The sequence below is a fragment of the Oncorhynchus gorbuscha genome, linkage group LG23 (assembly GCF_021184085.1).
Source record: "Oncorhynchus gorbuscha isolate QuinsamMale2020 ecotype Even-year linkage group LG23, OgorEven_v1.0, whole genome shotgun sequence".
NCBI lineage: Eukaryota > Metazoa > Chordata > Actinopteri > Salmoniformes > Salmonidae > Oncorhynchus > Oncorhynchus gorbuscha.
In genome coordinates this window covers 10,652,668-10,673,960 of record NC_060195.1, presented here as the reverse complement: position 1 = coordinate 10,673,960, position 21,293 = coordinate 10,652,668, and the positions used below count along the sequence as shown (strand labels likewise).

At 42.5% G+C, this 21,293-nt stretch overlaps 1 protein-coding gene across 4 annotated transcripts in view; it reads left to right on the top strand.

The window, feature by feature from the left end:
- The first annotated feature begins 413 nt into the window (after nt 1-413).
- LOC124011423 (glucocorticoid receptor-like) overlaps nt 414-21,293 on the top strand; it is a 67,584-nt gene continuing 46,704 nt past the window's right edge. For 2 of the 4 annotated variants that reach the window (XM_046324788.1, XM_046324786.1), the window contains exons 1-3: nt 414-695; nt 1,617-1,928; nt 6,976-7,937. In XM_046324788.1, coding sequence (XP_046180744.1) covers nt 1,626-1,928; nt 6,976-7,937 — 1,265 coding nt within the window. In that variant the 5' untranslated portion in view covers nt 414-695; nt 1,617-1,625. The other 2 variants (XM_046324789.1, XM_046324787.1) reach the window with 2 other exon arrangements.

Below are 21,293 nucleotides of genomic sequence, written 5' to 3'. Positions count from 1 at the left end.
CAGATCATTTTTTTTAAATGAGCGGTTTTGTCCTATGCATTATTCCTATCTGGCTGACGATGCCTCATCAAGTTTCATACATAGCCTACGATTCGATATACATCTGTCTAGCTGGCTACTATACCGCAGGTAGCCCAGTGCGTTGAGCGGAGGACTAATAACCGAAAGGTTGCTAGTTCGAATCCCCGGGCTGACAAGGTCAAAAGTAATTCTGCTCCTAAACAAGGCAGTTAAACCCACTGTTCCTAGACCGTTATTGAAAATAAGAACTTGTTTTTAGAAACTGACATGCCTAGTAAAATAGGCTGCATTGGCCAAATGACAACCAATGGCTATGCATACCTACTGTAAGTGGAGCATGTAAGTTGCAGTATCTTGTCTTCGCCAACAGGTTGCACTACGTATTGTAAACAGTGAGATCTCCATTTTGTATGTTTTTCTCCCCCCTCAGAGGTTAGCGCCTACTTTCCTTTTGGCTGTGAACAGCACAGCTAATTCCGTGCATTTCGGACGCAATTGGATACCTAACACATTGTAGTGGATTGGATGATCCGATCGATTACTTGCTTCTTCGTGTCCTGATACGATTTGCAAGGAGAACGCAATCGGATGTTTTCGCGTTTCTAGCCGGTTTGCAAGCAAAACAACACCAAACAAAAACATGCATGGAGTCACAACTACAAAACGCCTGAGGGGTAGGCAAACGCTTTAGATGTATAGTATTTGAAGTCATATAATGTGCCATACATTCATTTGTAATGAATAACCACAGAGATGGATTATGTTAGCCACTAGCTAGTTAGCTCAACATGTCTCTCAATGACATTTGTGGGGACGCATTTGCAGGAGCTAACGTAGCTAACTAACTCATGTGAGCCGCTTAAATAGCTAAATGTGCTGTTGCAAAATATATGAACAGGGCGGGTTAAACTAGTTAGGTTGCAGAAACACTTAATTCAATTCATACGCCACGATGCTTGTTTTTGTTGCTTTCAAATAATAAAGTAAAGCAAAGGGAATCGTTAGCCACTAAGCTAGGTAGCTAATATCTAACCAGCAATGCGCCCCAACAGCAGGGGACTTCGGAGAATTCAGGTCAACTTCATAGAATGGATCAATTTGTCAACAATTATAAACACATTATAAGTGTATGCAAATGAACTTCACACGTCACATGTGTAACGTCATGTTAACTAAGTCATTTAAAAGTACATATTATCCATTCATTGAAACCATAAAATTAGAACAGATGTTGATGATACAGCTAGTATATTAGGTATAACTTGCCACGTGTGTAGGATGTTTGTGTCTTTACGCTTAGGCAGGTTATTTGATACATGTCCATATTAGCCTACACGTGGCAGACACCGATCTCGCGCCGCACCAGGGGTATATTCATTATGCCGATTGCAACAGAAACATGTTTACTCCAAATGGAAAACGTTTTGCAATGAAGTCTATTGAATAAATTCAGGTAGGTCATTCCCCGTTTGGCGATGATTCATTATGTTAGGTACTTAAACTGTAATCGTTTTCCACCTCGAGATGTAATGAATACACTAGCATCCATGCTAATGACATTACCCACTCGGTCTTTTCTCTCTCTCTCTACCCAGGATAATAACATGGATCAAGGAGGAGTGAAGAAGAACAGGAGTAACAAAGACAACAGCCGAGTTAAGCTCCTTCTGGGCGAAACCACCTCAGAGAGAACCCCTCTCACTGGTGCTCCCTGCAGTGCCATGTCCGTTGCTTTGGCAACCACCACCACCACCTCCTTCCTTCCATCCAGCCAGCTGATGCAACCAGGTGACGTGCCCAGCGGACTCAGTAACAGCCCTCCTCCCTCAGGTGAGGACCTCGCCTCAGCCTCCGCCACGGCCTCCGTGGGCCTCTACCTGGAAGACCCAGAGCCTCCCACCACAAAGGTACTGCTACTTATTTGTTGTACTAACGCTCTAGCACTGGACTCTACCCACAACCACACCCACTGGACTCTACCCACAACCACACCCACTGGACTCTACCCCCACACCCACTGGACTCTACCCCCACACCCACTGGACTCTACCCCCACACCCACGACTCTACCCCCACACCCACTGGACTCTACCCCCACACCCACTGGACTCTACCCCTGGACACCCACTGGACTCTACCCCCACACCCACTGGACTCTACCCCCACACCCACTGGACTCTACGCTGGACTCTACCCCCACACCCACCCACACCCACTGGACTCTACCCCACACCCACTACCCCCACACCCACTGGACTACCCCGACACCCACTGGACTCTACCCCCACACCCACTGGACTCTACCCCACACCCACTGGACTCTACCCCACACCACTGGACTCTACCCCACACCCACTGGACTCTACCCCGACACCCACTGGACTCTACCCCACACCCACTGGACTCTACCCCCACACCCACTGGACTCTACCCCCACACCCACTGGACTCTACCCCACACCCACTGGACTCTACCCCCACACCCACTGGACTCTACCCCCACACCCACTGGACTCTACCCCCACACCCACTGGACTCTACCCCCACACCCACTGCCCACTGGACTCTACCCCACCCTGGACTCACACCCACTGGACTCTACCCCACACCCACTGGACTCTACCCCAACACCCACTGGACTCTAACCCCACACCCACTGGACTCTACCCCCACACCCACCCTACCCCGACACCCACTGGACTCTACTCCCCCCACAACCACAACCACTGGACTCTACCCCGACACCCATTGGACACCACACCCACTGGACTCTACCCACACAACCACACCCACTGGACTCTACCCACAACTACACCCACTGGACTCTACCCCCACACCCACTGGACTCTACCCACAACCACACACACTGGACTCTACCCACACCCAATGGACTCTACCCACAACCACACCCACTGGACTCTACCCACAACCACACCCACTGGACTCTACCCACACCCACTGGACTCTACTCCCACACCCACAGAACTATACCCACACCCACACCCACTGGACTCTACCCACAACCACAACCACTGGACTCTACCCACAACCACACACACTAGACTCTACCCACAACCACACACACTAGACTCTACCCACACACACTGGACTCTTACCCACACACAATGGTCTCTACCCACACACTCACACACACACAGTAACTCTACCCACAGTACCTACATGCTGGACTCTACCCACACACAATTACTTCGACTCCCTGTATATAGCCATGTTATTACCTGGTACTCCCTGTATATACCCATGTTACTCTACCACCACACCCACTGGACTCTAGACACCCACTGGACTCTACCCCACACCCACTGGACTCTACCCTGACTCTACACCCACTGACTCTACCCCCACACCCAGTGGTATATAGCCATGTTATCTACCCCACACCCACTGTATATAGACACCCATGTTATTACCCCACACCCACTGACTATATACACCCACTGTTATTACCTCCCTGTATATACCCATGTTACTTACCCCACACCCCTGTATACACCCATGTTATTACCTGGTACTCCCTGTATATAGCCATGTTATTACCTGGCCCACTCCCTGTATATAGCCATGTTACTATCTGGTACACCACTGTATATACCCATGTTACTATCTGGTACCCCCTGTATATAACCATGTTATTACCTCCCTGTATATAGCCATGATATTACCTGGTACTCCCTGTATTTAGCCATGATACTACCTGGTACTCCCTGTATATAGCCATGTTATTACCTGGTACCCCCTGTATATAACCATGTTATTACCTCCCTGTATATAACCATGTTATTACCTCCCTGTATATAGCCATGTTATTACCTGGTACTCCCTGTATATGGACATGTTATTACCTGGTACTCCCTGTATATGGACATGTTATTACCTCCCTGTATATAGCCATGTTATTACCTGGTACTCCCTGTATATAGCCATGTTATTACCTGGTACTCCCTGTATATAGCCATGTTATTACCTGGTACTCCCTGTATATAGCCATGTTACTATCTGGTACTCCCTGTATATAGCCATGTTACTATCTGGTACCCCCTGTATATAACCATGTTATTACCTCCCTGTATATAGCCATGATATTACCTGGTACTCCCTGTATTTAGCCATGATACTACCTGGTACTCCCTGTATATAGCCATGTTATTACCTGGTACTCCCTGTATATAGCCATGTTATTACCTGGTACTCCCTGTATATAACCATGTTATTACCTCCCTGTATATAACCATGTTATTACCTCCCTGTATATAGCCATGTTATTACCTGGTACTCCCTGTATATAGCCATGTTATTTCATGGTACTCCCTGTATATAGCCATGTTATTACATGGTACTCCCTGTATATAGCCATGTTATTACATGGTACTCCCTGTATATAGCCATGTTATTACATGGTACTCCCTGTATATAGCCATGTTATTACCTCCCTGTATATAGCCATGTTATTACCTGGTACTGTCTGTATATAGCCATGTTATTACCTCCCTGTATATAGCCATGTTATTTCATGGTACTCCCTGTATATAGCCATGTTATTACATGGTACTCCCTGTATATAGCCATGTTATTACCTGGTACTCCCTGTATATGGACATGTTATTACCTGGTACTCCCTGTATATGGACATGTTATTACCTCCCTGTATATAGCCATGTTATTACCTGGTACTCCCTGTATATAGCCATGTTATTACCTGGTACCCGCTGTATATAGCCATGTTATTACCTGGTACCCCCTGTATATAGCCATGTTATTACCTGGTACTCCCTGTATATAGCCATGTTATTACCTGGTACTCACTGTATATAGCCATGTTATTACCTCCCTGTATATAGCCATGTTATTACCTCCCTGTATATAGCCATGTTATTACCTCCCTGTATATAGCCATGTTATTACCTGGTACCCCTTGTATATAGCCATGTTATTACCTGGTACTCCCTGTATATAGCCATGTTATTACATGGTACTCCCTGTATATAGCCATGTTATTACATGGTACTCCCTGTATATAGCCATGTTATTACATGGTACTCCCTGTATATAGCCATGTTATTACCTCCCTGTATATAGCCATGTTATTACCTGGTACTGTCTGTATATAGCCATGTTATTACCTGGTACTCCCTGTATATGGACATGTTATTACCTGGTACTCCCTGTATATGGACATGTTATTACCTCCCTGTATATAGCCATGTTATTACCTGGTACTCCCTGTATATAGCCATGTTATTACCTGGTACTCCCTGTATATGGACATGTTATTACCTCCCTGTATATAGCCATGTTATTACCTGGTACTCCCTGTATATAGCCATGTTATTACCTGGTACTCCCTGTATATAGCCATGTTATTACCTGGTACTCCCTGTATATAGCCATGTTATTACCTGGTACCCGCTGTATATAGCCATGTTATTACCTGGTACCCCCTGTATATAGCCATGTTATTACCTGGTACTCCCTGTATATAGCCATGTTATTACCTGGTACTCCCTGTATATAACCATGTTATTACCTCCCTGTATATAGCCATGTTATTACCTGGTACCCCCTGTATATAGCCATGTTATTACCTGGTACTCCCTGTATATAGCCATGTTATTACCTGGTACTCCCTGTATATAGCCATGTTATTATCTGGTACTCCCTGTATATAGCCATGTTATTACCTGGTACTCCCTGTATATAGCCATGTTATTACCTGGTACTCCCTGTATATAGCCATGTTATTACCTCCCTGTATATAGCCATGTTATTACCTGGTACTGTCTGTATATAGCCATGTTATTACCTGGTACTGTCTGTATATAGCCATGTTATTACCTGGTACTGTCTGTATATAGCCATGTTATTACCTGGTACTCCCTGTATATAGCCATGTTATTACCTGGTACCCCCTGTATATAGCCATGTTATTACCTGGTACCCCCTGTATATAGCCATGTTATTACCTGGTACCCCCTGTATATAGCCATGTTATTACCTGGTACTCACTGTATATAGCCATGTTATTACCTCCCTGTATATAGCCATGTTATTACCTCCCTGTATATAGCCATGTTATTATCTGGTACCCCCTGTATATAGCCATGTTATTACCTGGTACTCCCTGTATATAGCCATGTTATTACCTGGTACTCCCTGTATATAGCCATGTTATTACCTGGTACTCACTGTATATAGCCATGTTATTACCTGGTACTCCTGTATATAGCCATGTTATTACCTGGTACTCCCTGTATATAGCCATGTTATTACCTGGTACCCCCTGTATATAGCCATGTTATTACCTGGTACTCCCTGTATATAGCCATGTTATTACCTGGTACTCACTGTATATAGCCATGTTATTACCTCCCTGTATATAGCCATGTTATTACCTCCCTGTATATAGCCATGTTATTACCTCCCTGTATATAGCCATGTTATTACCTCCCTGGGTACTCCCTGTATATAGCCAGGTTATTTTCTACTCCCTATATATAGCCAGGTTATTTTCTACTCCCTGTATATAGCCATGTTATTACCTGGTACTCCCTGTATATAGCCATGTAATTTTCTACTCCCTGTATATAGCCGTGTTATATTTACTAATTATTTTTATTCATTATTCAAAATGTAATTATTTTTCTTGTCACTATTTCCGTTTAAATGTTTTATCTTATCTTTAATTCTGCATTTTTGGAAAAAGACCCGTAAGTCAGCATTTCACTGTTGTCTACAAAGCATGTGACAAATACGCTTTGGTTGCTTTGGGTCCGTTTCAGTAGTGCAGGATTTTTTTCCTCATAGAGAATCACTGGAATGTCAGGTTATTTGCTGAATTGATGGAATTGAAGTGTTTTCTTGTTTTTCTCCCCTTTGTAATGATTTGACAAACCAATTTTCCCATCTGTTATTAATGAAGTATTTCTTCTTATCTAAGCTCCTGCCCCAACAGACTAACACTTCCCTGGGCCTTGGACTCTTCACCCTTGGGGATACCTACTCCCGCCTGGAAGACAGCATCGCTGACTTCCACCGCTCCTCACCCAGCATGGACTCTCTGATCGGGGGCTCGGACCCTAACCTGTTCCCCATGTCCATGAGGACGGAGACAGACTTCTCCCGGGACCAGGACCTTATGGATATGGACCAGGAAGGGTACATTGGAAAAGACCAGAAACTGTTCAACGACAACACTCTGGATCTCCTCCAGGACTTTGAGTTGACAGGCTCCCCCTCAGACTTTTACGTAGGGGACGACGCCTTCCTTTCCTCCCTGGCTGATGACACTCTGCTGGGGGATGAGAGCCAGGATCGTGGGGTGTCCAACTCCACCTCCAAGCCAGCTGCTACTACGACCAATAGTGGAGGTTTTAGCGGTTCCAACACCACCACGTTGAATGGTAGCAATCTACTAACATGTCAGGATGAATCCAACTCCAGCACCCCTATGACAGGCAGCTCCCCGACCCCCAACACCTTTCCCGTGGTGAAGCTCGAGAAGGAATCTGGCTTCATCCAGCTGTGTACTCCAGGAGTGATCAAACAGGAGAAGACGTCGGCCATTCATAGCTACTCCTGCCGAATGAGTGGTAGTACCGGCGGCTCCACTTCCTCCTCCCCCTCAGAGCTGTCCACCGCCAGCCCCATCTCCATCTGTGGGGTGAGCACCTCTGGAGGACAGAGCTACCACTTTGGAGTCAACAGCAGCATCAACACCCCCTTGGCTTCCACTACCAGTGGAGCGTCTCCGCAGAAGGACCAGAAGCCCTCCGTGTTCAGCCTGTATCCTCCGTTGGTGACCGTAGGAGAGGCTTGGAACAACAGTAGCTATGGGGACGGAGCTTCTGGAATGCAAGGTCTCTCCAGCCCTACCTCCTCTTTCTCCAGCAGCTTTGAAAGGTAAGGAGAATAATTGAAAGAATGTTGTTAATAAAAAGCAGTCCTGTAGTTGGTCTGGTGGTCGTTTGGTGGTGGTCGTTTGGTGGTGGTCGTTTGGTGGTGTTCGTTTGGTGGTGGTCGTTTGGTGGTGTTCGTTTGGTGGTGGTCGTTTGGCCAGCCTGCTGCGTTGCGAGAGTGAGGCTGGTCTAGAGTTGCAAAAGAGTTGGAAACTTTCCGGTAAATTTCCTGAATTTTCCATGGGAAGTTAAACCCCGGGATTTGGGGAATTTTGCTTCAATTCATTAAAAAGGTTAGCTTATAACAGGGAACCTTTTTTTTGTGTGGGATACACACAAGGCAATTCCTTATTTTGGTTCAACTATCCCCAATTCAATGCAATTGCAACCCTCTGCATGCACAGTGCATTCTTCCGTCACATGTACAGCTGATTCTCAAGATCTTTCACACTAATGAGGTGCTATTGATCCCACACTACTACACAGTCTGAGCCAGGGACTACATGCTTTCTGGTAAGTTTTGATTACAATACTGGGAGGGGTGAATATATTTTATATGATTGTTTGTTCACTAGTAAATAGTAGCCTACTACAAAGTGTGTTTAAATAATTTCTAACTTGTTAACAATTTATGCTATTTAGTTTTTGCTACAATGTGGGTTTTTAGCTTGCTTGAGCCTGCTAACTGTGTGTTAATTTACCTGTTTCCATACCAGTTTCATAAAATAAAAAAAAGATTAAACAAGGAGTTTAACTATTTGCTTAACTATTTATCTGTACATGGAATTGTATATATTTTCTTCCATTTTCTTTTACAATATTTACAGGAAAATGCCACAGGCACTATCTGATGTGTGGAGACATTTCACTGCAGCTAATGTAGAAGGAGAAGCTGTGTACATTTGCAAATACTATTCCAAATCATATGTGAAGAATGCAACAAAGATGCAGAATCATCTGGCCAAGTGCATAAAGTTCCCTCAGTGCTCACAACAAGCAACCTCTGACAAAAGTCCCTCTACTTCTATTCGAGGTGAAGATTATACATCAGATATCTTATAGATAGCAACAGCTCATGGTCCTCCTGGAATCAGAAGTTGTTTTGACTCATTGGAGGAATGTAGCCAGAGAAATGCTCATGAATGTCTTGCTTGAGCAGTGTATTATTATTATGTATTATGTATTATTATTTATTATGATTATTTATGCAACTGGTTCACCTCTGATGGTCACAGGCAATGTATATTGGAAGATATTTCTGAATGTTCTTTGCCCAGCATACACCCCTCCAACCAGACATGCTTCATCTACTAATTTGCTGGATGTAAGAGCTCAACAGAGTTCAAGTGAAGGTCAAGCAAATCATAGAGGAAGCAGACTGTATTGGAATCATCTCTGATGGGTGGTCGAATGTTCGTAGGGCAAGGAATAATGAACTACATCATTTCCACCCTAAACCAGTATTCTACAAGAGCACAGACACAAGGGACAACAGACACACCGGTCTCTACATTGCAGATGAGCTGAAGGCGGTCATCAATGACCTTGGACCACAGAAGGTATTTGCACGGGTGACAGACAATGCTGCGAACATAAAGGCTGCTTGGTCTAAAGTGGAGGAGTCCTACGTTCACATCACACCCATTGAATCTGCTCCTCAAGGACATCATGGCACTGAAAACAATGGGTAGACTCTACAAGGGAGCCAAGGAAATGGTTAGGTATGTGAAGGGTCATCAAGTTATAGCAGCAACCCCTCACCAAGCAAAGTGAGAAGAATAAGAGCACAACATGTTTGACAGTCTCCTGGAGGGGAAGGGGTCTCTCCAAGAAATGGCCATATCACTGGCTTCCGATTTATGGACAGCCCCATCAAGAGGATCCTCCTGGATGATGTATTTTGGGAGAGAGTTGCAAGCAGTCTGAAACTCCTGAAACCTATAGCAGTAGCCATTGCACGGATTGAGGGAGACAATGCCATCCTGTCTGATGTTCAGACTCTGCTTGCAGATGTAAGATAAGAAATCTGTACTGCCCTGCCGACTTCACTGTTGCTCCAAGCAGAGAAAACTGCAGTTCTGAAATACATCAAAAAGTTTGAAGATGTATGCTTGAAGCCCATACATGCCACAGCGTACATGTTGGACCCCTTGTATGTTGGCAAGAGCATCTTGTCTGATGCAGAGATCAACAAGGCCTATGGTGTCATCACTACAGTGTCTCGCCACCTTGGCCTGGATGAGGGAAAGGTTCTTGGCAGTCTGGCGAAGTACACTTCCAAGCAAGAGCTTTGGGATGGAGATGCAATATGGCAGTCGTGCCAACATGTCTCATCAGCCACCTGGTGGAAGGGACTTCGTGGATCTGAGGCTCTTTCCCCTGTTGCCTCCATCATCCTCCAAATCCCACCAACATCAGCCGCCTCAGAGCGCAACTGGTCCTTGTTTGGGAACACACACCAAAGCATGCAACAGGCTGACCAATACAAGGGTTAAAAAATTGGTGGCCACCCGGGAAATTTTGAGGCTTTTTGAGCTTGACAACAAGCCACCCTCCACAAGGTTGGAAAGTGACAGTGAAGATGAGGCCTCAGTCAGATGTTCAAGAGGTGGACATTGAGGAAGTACAGGGAGAAGACATGGAAGGCTGAGAGGAAGACAACCAAAGCTTTAGTTTCTAGACTATCATTTTACAGATGTATGTTGAAAACGTTTTTGGGAGATGAGATGGATCATTGGGGATCATTCAATATTCCCCTTTTTTCAGTGAAATCATCCCATGTGAAGAGTCAACTCATTTAATTAAAGTTCAATTCAACTAAATCGTTTAAAAATAATTATTTTGTAAGGATTTAATCATTTGCAATTATGTCTACTTATGATGAGGTAAAATGTTTATGTTTCCCGCTCCATATGATATAGTAAATATATCCAATGCAAAAAAACATCTACATTTAAATGGTATTAATTTGCATATAAATCTGTTAATTCCCATATATTCCCACGGAAACTTTCCACCTCTGAATATTCCCCAAAATGTGCAACCCTAGGCTGGTGTCACAGTGTTATGTTGAAAACTGTGGAATAGAACTAGTGTTCAAGGCAGGGGAGATTTCTGGAACATATTACTGACAGCGGGATTCTAAGAATATTCTAAGAGCTCCTCCTTGGTTTTCAACATGTCAAGGCAACTCTGTCCAGTCAGTTACTGAACTGGAGACGGTTAGAGATTATCCTAGTGTTTTCCCCCCAATTTTTTTTATTTTGCTTGTATCAACATGCCCTTAAACACTTGTGCAGGGGAATGAAATATCACAGATGAATATTGTAGACGCTTTCAGTCACCAGGCCAATCAATTTTTATCTTGTCTTATCTTTTCAGCAGAGCTATTGCCTCTAAAGCGATAGATAGTAGAAAATGGGTCATGTGTTTCTGTGATACCATAATGTTGTCTTACCGCAGGCATTAGAAATGTTTTCTAAATAATTGCCACATTTCACAGTCTGTGATCTAAAAAGGGCACACTATTCCACAGTCTATAGGGCTCTGGTCAAAAGTGAAGGAGTGCACTATATAGGGGAATCGGCTACCATTTGGAACACATATATAGTTACGGTACAGTAGACCACTGTCATAAAGGGCTCCGGGGACTGGAGGACACAATCAGTGTCTATATAGACATAGGCCCAGCTAGGGGAATTCCACTTTAACCTCACAGAGACATGTCATTGTTACATTCACATCTAGGGGCCTGTTCTACTACACAGTTGCTTTGTCTGCCTACTCTCTGTTTTCTTAATTACAGATACAGTAGTACTAGTATAGACTAGTTGTTATTTACTGTTAGGTCTACAGTAATACTAGTTGTTATTTACTGTTAGGTCTACAGTAGTACTAGTATAGACTAGTTGTTATTTACTGTTAGGTCTACAGTAATACTAGTTGTTATTTACTGTTAGGTCTACAGTAGTACTAGTATAGACTAGTTGTTATTTACTGTTAGGTCTACAGTAATACTAGTTGTTATTTACTGTTAGGTCTACAGTAATACTAGTTGTTATTTACTATTAGGTCTACAGTAATACTAGTATAGACTAGTTGTTATTTACTGTTAGGTCTACAGTAATACTAGTATAGACTATTTTTTATTTACTGTTAGGTCTACTGTAATACTAGTTGTTATTTACTGTTAGGTATACAGTAATACTAGTATAGACTAGTTGTTATTTACTGTTAGGTCTACAGTAATACTAGTATAGACTAGTTGTTATTTACTGTTAGGTCTACAGTAATACTAGTTGTTATTTACTGTTAGGTCTACAGTAATACTAGTTGTTATTTACTGTTAGGTCTACAGTAATACTAGTTGTTATTTACTGTTAGGTCTACAGTAATACTAGTTGTTATTTACTGTTAGGTCTACAGTAATACTAGTTGTTATTTACTGTTAGGTCTACAGTAGTACTAGTATAGACTAGTTGTTATTTACTGTTAGGTCTACAGTAATACTAGTTGTTATTTACTGTTAGGTCTACAGTAGTACTAGTATAGACTGCTGTTTCGTTGTTCAGTCCTTTCATTCTCAACCAGGATTTCTTATACTATTGAATGCGGTTTGGGTCTTTGCGTGTCAAAAAAGATACACGTCATATAACACCATTTGACGTGTCGAATAAGCTTGTTGACCAATCAGGACCTGAATATGACTGCACGTCACACAATAATTTAACACGTTCATTAAAAAAATGTACGTAGTTATTACACATTGATTGCACTGTCACAATGATTCATCGATACGTATGCTATGATGCTGGTAAAGTTGTCTAGCGCACCTACAGTGCTGGTCATTAAAAAAAGCTAGCTAGCTCATGGATGCAAACAATGTTCTTCCCCAAAAACAAAGCAAAATGACATCTGTTTCAGTAGCTAGTTGGCTAGCTAAATATATAGCTAGGTGTCATCTAAAATAACCTTCATTTATAAGACCGTTCTTATTTGGTTAATGGTGGTCGGACCATCTATGTGAAGCTAGCCACAATAATGGCCTTCAAAATAAAAGTATGCCATTGACAGTGATGCAAATGAATACAAATAGTAGAATTATGCCATAATTGAATAGATCATGCTAAACGAGGTTGAAATGTTATATAAAATCTGCAAAAAAACAATTTAGTTAATTTGACAAATCTGAAATCACACTGGATGTATTATACTTTAGAATTGCTTATGGGGCATATTCATTTCACTGTACAGCCTTACCTATGGACTGTGGATCAACGATATGGGGTATCAGTCTACTCAGGGACACCCAGAGAACATTAGCATCGTAGCTCTTATTGCGGGACTCTGACAACGGAATTGAGCCACATTTATTGTCAACCTATGTGTATTGAACACTATTCCTGAGGAAATCAATACTGCGTGGATGTTTTGGAGTTTGTTCAACTCTGAGGAGGACGTTGGGGAATAAATATATTGTGTATTTAGACTGATACTCCATTTCATTGATCCCCAATCATTAGGTAAAGCTGTACAGTGCAATATGAATGTCAATACACACAATAGGCTGACTGGGGAGGAGATTTCACACAGTCACAGTCCCGCAATAAGAGCTACAACGCTAATATTTGTGTAAACTCTTCAGTTGTGTTTTGTGGGTGTCACCGTATAGACTGATACCCCATTTCATTCATTTACATTCCAACCATCTTTAAACATTATCTAGTCTAAATATGGCATGATTCCACCAATTCTACTCTTCTGCATCACTTTCAAAGAGGTACTTTTATTTTGAAGGCAAACCGCAAATTCCGCTATTATGCCTAATCACAACATATAACCCGGTCCAGTCGAGCCTCACTCGCCAGATGAAGCTAGCTGGCTGCTTATAATGGGGCGCCAGGGTAGCCTAGTGGTTAGAGTGTTGGACTAGTAACTGGAAGGTTGCAAGTTCAAACCTCCGAGCTGACAAGGTACAAATCTGTCATTTTGCCCCTGAACAGGAAATAAGAATTAGTTCTTAACTGACTTGCCTAGTTAAATAAAGGTTTAAAAAAATAGTTAGCTTTGGGCAACAAGGTTAAGTAGCTGGCTAGCTATTTATTTTCATGAACTGAAAACAGTATGATCATTACACAGGTGCACCTTGTGTTGGACAATAAAAGGCGACTCTAAAATGTTTTGTCACACAACACAATGCCACAGATGTCTCAAGTTTTGAGGGAGCGTACAATTAGCATGCTGAATGCAGGAATATCCACCAGAGCTGTTGCCAGAGAAGTGGATGTTAATTTCTCACAATCAACAGCCTGATCAACTCTATGTGAAAGAGATGTCGGGCTGCATGAGGTAAATGGTGGTCTCACCAGATACTGACTGGTTTTATCATCCACGCCCCTACATTATTTTTTTTTTTTACGGTTTAAAGTTTTAATGTCACAAATAAAGTGAAATGCCTTTCTTGAAAACTCAAAACCCAACAATGCGATAATCAATAACAATGTATTATCAGATAGGATAAATAATAATAAGTAATACACAGTAGGTGTCTGTGACCAACAGAATCATATCTGTATTACCAGTCATGTGAAATCCATAGATTAGGACCAAATGTATTTATTTAAATTGACAGATTTTCTTTATATGAACTGCAACTCTGTAAAATCGTAGAAATTGTTTCATGTTGCGTTTTTATATTTTTGTTCAGTGTATTTGACCCTTCTGGTCATCTATGAACAATGTACTCTTATAATCTCCACTGGCACAGTCAGAACAGGCCTGGCCACCCCTCGGAGCCTGGGTCCTCTCTAGGTTTCTTTCTAGGTTCCTACCTTTCTAGGGAGTTTTTCTTATTTCTTATGTACATCTGCATTGCTTGCTGCTTTGGTGTTTTAGGCTTGGTTTCTGTATTAGCTCTTTGTGGCAACTGCTGATGGATAGCCTACTTAACTGTAGGCCTATTCCACTTCTTCTCATAAAGCCCCAAGCTTGTTTTAGGCCAAGTGTAAATGTACTATCAACCCAAGTTAGTACCATGTCATTGTTAGTTTGAGGCCTCAATGCTTTCCTTGATGACTTCACCTAGCAGACAGACACTAGTCTGAGTTTCAGGCTGTGAAATTATTTTTCTCTGTCTTTGTCTCCTCGATTCCTCCCAAAGCTAATTTTGAGAGGAATTAGCGCTCTGACCTCCAATGAGCTTTGAGAATAATTAAGGAAACGAGGATGGAGGAAGCAAGGATTTGACACCAAGTAGTAATGTATTTAGACAGACCTAGTATCAACTGTGTCCCAAACACCCTATTACTTTTGGCCAGAGCCCATTAAGGAAGTAGTGCACTATATAGGGAATAGAGAACCATTTAGAACATAACCCTAGTCTGAGGCTAACAGGAAGTATCTGGTCTTGTGGGCATATCCTCCTGGCCTGGTCCACCAGTTGCATGATGCCAGAAATTAACACCAGAGGTTGATTGCAGCGTCTGACAGACATAGGTTCAAATACTATGAAATTGTTCAACTACCTTGAGTGTTTGCTCTAGCCTGGCTAGATTGCCAGATGAGAGGAGTGTGCATTTAGGAGACTTTTCCATTAGTTCTAGTTCAACAGGCAAACTCAATCAAGCACAGATGACGTATTTGAAATGATTCATAATATTATTTGAACCCACCCCGGCCTGGCTTCACTGTATGAGTCACTGCTGTCAATACAAGCCCAGCCTACAGGAAAGGGTTTGAGGTGTTGACCACAGTCAATACAAGCCCAGCCTACAGGAAAGGGGTTGAGGTGTTGACTACAGTCAATACAAGCCCAGCCTACAGGAAAGGGGTTGAGGTGTTGACTACAGTCAATACAAGCCCAGCCTACAGGAAAGGGGTTGAGGTGTTGACTACAGTCAATACAAGCCCAGCCTACAGGAAAGGGGTTGAGGTGTTGACTACAGTCAGTACAAGTCCAGCCTACAGGAAAGGGTTTGAGGTGTTGACTACAGTCAATACAAGCCCAGCCTACAGGAAAGGGGTTGAGGTGTTGACTACAGTCAATACAAGCCCAGCCTACAGGAAAGGGGTTGAGGTGTTGACTACAGTCAATACAAGTCCAGCCTACAGGAAAGGGGTTGAGGTGTTGACTACAGTCAATACAAGCCCAGCCTACAGGAAAGGGGTTGAGGTGTTGACTACAGTCAATACAAGCCCAGCCTACAGGAAAGGGTTTGAGGTGTTGACTACAGTCAATACAAGTCCAGCCTACAGGAAAGGGGTTGAGGTTTGAGGTTTTCACTACAGTCAATACAAGCCCAGCCTACAGGAAAGGGTTTGAGGTGTTGACTACAGTCAATACAAGTCCAGCCTACAGGAAAGGGGTTGAGGTTTGAGGTTTTCACTACAGTCAATACAAGCCCAGCCTACAGGAAAGGGGTTGAGGTTTGAGGTGTTGACTACAGTCAATACAAGTCCAGCCTACAGGAAAGGGGTTGAGGTTTGAGGTGTTGACTACAGTCAATACAAGTCCAGCCTACAGGAAAGGGGTTGAGGTTTGAGGTTTTGACTACAGTCAATACAAGTCCAGCCTACAGGAAAGGGTTTGAGGTGTTGACTACAGTCAATACAAGTCCAGCCTACAGGAAAGGGTTTGAGGTGTTGACTACAGTCAATACAAGTCCAGCCTACAGGAAAGGGTTTGAGGTTTTGACTACAGTCAATACAAGTCCAGCCTACAGGAAAGGGTTTGAGGTGTTGACTACAGTCAATACAAGTCCAGCCTACAGGAAAGGGTTTGAGGTGTTGACTACAGTCAATACAAGCCCAGCCTACAGGAAAGGGTTTGAGGTGTTGACTACAGTCAATACAAGTCCAGCCTACAGGAAACGGTTTGAGGTGTTGACTACAGTCAGTACAAGTCCAGCCTACAGGAAAGTGGTTGAGGTTTGAGGTGTTGACTACAGTCAATACAAGTCCAGCCTACAGGAAAGGGTTTGAGGTTTTGACTACAGTCAATACAAGCCCAGCCTATAGGAAAGGGTTTGAGGTGTTGACTACAGTCAATACAAGTCCAGCCTACAGGAAAGGGGTTGAGGTTTGAGGTGTTGACTACGGTCGAAGCAAGTCCAGCCTACAGGAAAGGGACTGGGAGTTGAAGTGTAGGGTTCATTCAACAATACAATGCCGATGATTGATTGAACGAGGTTTGTTATTGTCCCTCAGAAGGGACATTCTTTGTTAGGAGGAAGTTGGATTGTAAGACCAGTGGATAAAGTCTATGTGGGGATGAATGAGTCGGCCTACATATAATATTGTATTGATGTTAAGTAATTGATTATTGTTAGGCTTAATAATGTAGACTTTAACCACTCACACATACAGCGCTTTTGGAAAGTATTCAGACCCCTAAGACTTTTTCCACGTTTTGTTATGTTACAGCCTATTTCTAAAATGGATTCAAATGCCCCCCCCCCCCCCCCCCTCATCAATCTCTACACAATACCCCATAGTGACAAAGCGAAAACATGTTTTTTGTTTTGATGCAAATGTATAGAATAAGTTTTAAAAATTGCAAGTATTCAGGCCCTTTACTCTGTACTTTGTTGAAGTACCTTTGGCAGTGATTACAGCCTCGAGTCTTCTTTGGTATGATGCTACAAGCTTGGCACACCTGTATTTGGGGAGTGTCTCCCATTCTTCTCTGGAGATCCTCTTAAGCGCTGTCAGTTTGGATGGGGAGTGTCGCTGCACAGCTATTTTCATGTCCCTCCAGAGATGTTCGATCGGGTTCAAGACCGGGCTCTGGCTGGGCCACTCAAGGACATTCAGAGACTTGTCCCGAAGCCACTCCTGCATCGGCTGATGTAAAAATGGCTTTATAAATACATTCCATTGATTGATCGATCCTGACTGGTCTCCCAGTTCCTGCTGCTGAAAAACATCCCCACAGCATGATGCAACTGCCACCACCATGCTTCACCGTAGAGATGGTGCCAGGTTTCCTCCAGATGTGACGCTTTGTCATTATGGGGTATTGTGTGTATAGATTGAGGGAAACGTAAAAAATAATAATTTGTTTTGAATAAGGCTGTAACATAACAAAATGTGGAAAAAGTCAAGGGGTCTGAATACATTCCGAATGCAGACCCCAAAAATGGACAAATTAACATTTACATACATTTCCACAAAATTAATTACATCTCACTTGCTCAGACCTAAATGTTCCTACCATATCCACAACTGATGCTGTTTATAATGCCCCATATGACTTGCGTTAGGTTGTTTTTGTCTTTTTATTTTCAATATTTAAATCAAGTATTTGATTCTTCCATTCTCCTAACGTTGGATTATCATTTGACTTCCAGTATTTTTTTATTTTTATTTTACCTTTATTTAACTAGGCAAGATCAGTTAAGAATAAATTCTTATTTTAAATGACGGCCTAGGAACAGTGGGTTAACTGCCTGTTCAGGGCAGAACGACAGATTGGTACCTTGTCAGCTCGGGGGTTTGAACTTGCAACCTTCCGGTTACTAGTCCAATGCTCTAACCACTAGGCTACCCTGCCGCTTCTTCAAAATATAAGCGACGCATAAAGGCTATTGTTCAACCCATTGGGTATCTCACTGCACCCCATATGCCTTGTCTTGAAATATGCAGATAGACGGAAGTCAACTATATTGTAAAACTTCTGACTGCCAGCTTTCTGACTCTACCCATAACTATTTGACTTTATAGCACTTCATGAAGGCATGAATATTTTAGTTATTGTTAGTTTTATACTTAAGGGTTGACTCTACTGTTGTAGAGTTTGTGAATTGTCTCTTGTATAATAAATTCTAAACATGAGTTCATACTGGATAAAGCATACATTTTCGTTAACTGCGTTTTCGTTACTTAAGTTCCAACACTTCTTCCATTTTGTGCCAATATCAGTTATTTTTAAGTCGCCAATAGCTTATATATTTTTTTCTGTGAGATTGTCAGTTGGATTTGCTTTCTACAAGGGTTTGTATATATTTTTTTATTTGACCTTTTATTTAACAAGGTAAGACAGTTAAGAAGAAATTCTTATTTTCAATGGCAGCCTAGGAACAGTGGGTTAACTGCCTTGTTCAGGGGCAGAATGACAGAGTTGTACCATGTCAGCTCGGGGATTTGAACTTGAAACCTTCCGGTTACTAGTCCAACGCTCTAACCACTAGGCTACCCTGCCGCCTCTACACTCTAACCTCTAGGCTACCCTGCCGCCTCTACACTCTAACCACTAGGCTACCCTATATCTTACCTGTCATATGAGTATCCTTTTTCTGACTCATAAGATTTCCTCAACTTTGCTCTGAAGTCCAAAAGCTTTCAGGTCGAAATGTTGTTGTATAAAACTTTTTTTTAAACATTTGCATATATTTGAATATGAAAATCGCTTTTGAATTTATGTCATGGAAATAATTGTATTTCCTTTTATCAAGTCATTTACGGTTTCTATAAGCCTTTTTAGTTTTCCGTGTGGGCCAATTTATCGGTGAATTCTGAAAAGCTGTCCAAGGATTGTGCCAATGGTGTTTTTACGGAGTGAAAGAGGTTCTTGTACAATTCGTAAAATGTTGTTTATAGTGTTCTTATTAACTAGGAAGTTGTTCATGTTATTAGCTTTATCCTGTGAAAACTGACATGGAAAGTTGTGGGGATGAGCAGGCACATCTTCAATATGTACCCATTGTTCCTCTTTAGTGCGTTTTAACTATATGTCTGTAGTAAAAGTCATGGGTGGCGAGTTGATACAATTCCAAATCTGGAAGGTTAAAGGTTAAAACCACCCTCAGATTTAGGGACATGTTTGATAATGCTGTGGGTTTGCTTGGCTGCTTTTTAGTACTGAGGGCCTTTAAATGTGTGCAAGAAATCGTTAAATTGGCAGATTATCAACATGTTTTGGAGTGCAATGTTCAACCTGGTGTCCAAAAACTCTCTCTTGAAAGTTGTATGTCTTCCAGTAGGGCAAACAGCCCAAAACACACAGAAAAAGCATCCTGGAATGGTTCATGAAGAAACGCTGGTCTGTCCTGGAGTGGCCAGTGAAGAGTCCAGATGTAAATCGACACCTATAGTGAGAGCTGAAAACAGTGGAGGGCACCTCTCAAACATTGAATCATTTAAAACCGTTTTCTGCTGAAGAGTGCAGCAAGCTCATTGATGGTTACAACAAGTATTTGTGGCAGTTATTTGGCCAAAGGCTTTGCGACCAAGTACTGTTTCCAGGGTGCTAATAATTTGGTCTGTGCCACTTGGTTTTTATTTTCTAAATTCAAATTGTAAACTTAAGTTTGCAAAAATAAAATTGGTTCTGCGATGTTGAAAATCCAATAACCAGGTGTGGAGACAAAGTTTTTTATTTATTTTATTTATTTGAAGTAATTTGGTAGGAGATAAAATACTTATGTCATGCAATAAAATGCAAATTAATTACTTAAAAATCATACAATGTGATTTCTGGATTTTTGTTTTAGATTCTGTCTCTCACAGTTGAAGTGTACCTACGATAAAAATTACAGACCTCTACATGCTTTGTAAGAAGCAAAAACTGCAAAATCGGCAGTGTATCAAATACTTGTTCTCCCCACTGTACATGTAGGTAGGGATAAAGTGACTAGGCAACAGGATAGATAATAAACAGTAGCAGAAGTGTATGTGACGAGTCAAAAGATTTAGTGCAAAAAGGGTCAAAGCAGATAGTCCGGGTAACTATTGGTTAACTATTTAACTAATTTAGCAGTCTTATGGCTCGGGGGTAGAAGCTGTTTGGGCTGCTGTTGGTTCCAGACTTGGCGCGTTAGTGCCGGTGCGGTAGCAGAGAGAACAGTCTATGACTTTGGTGGAAGAATCTTTGACAATTTTTAGGGCCTTCTTCTGACACCGCCTGGTGTAGAGGTCCTGGATGGCAGGAAGCCATATGCACTGCCCTCTGTAGCGCCTTGCGGTCGGATGCCAAGCATTTGCCGTACCAAGTACTTTCCATACCAGGCGGTGATGCAGCCAGTCAAAATGCTCTCGATGGTGCAGTTGTAGAACCTTTTGAGGATCTGAGGGTCCTTGTCGAATCGTTTCAGTCTCCCGAGGGGGAAGCGGCATCGTGCCTTCTTCACGACTGTGTTGGTGTGTGTGGACCATGGTAATTTCTTAGCGATGTGGACACGGAGGAACATGAAGCTCTCGACCCGCTCCATTACAGCCCCGTCGATGGGGACGTACTCCGCCCTCCGCTTCCTGTAGTCCACGATTAACTAATTTGTCTTGTATAAACTTGATTCATATGATACAGGTATTTGGAATATCGTGCTAAAACATGAATTCAATATATCACCCAGCCCTAGCCTACTCA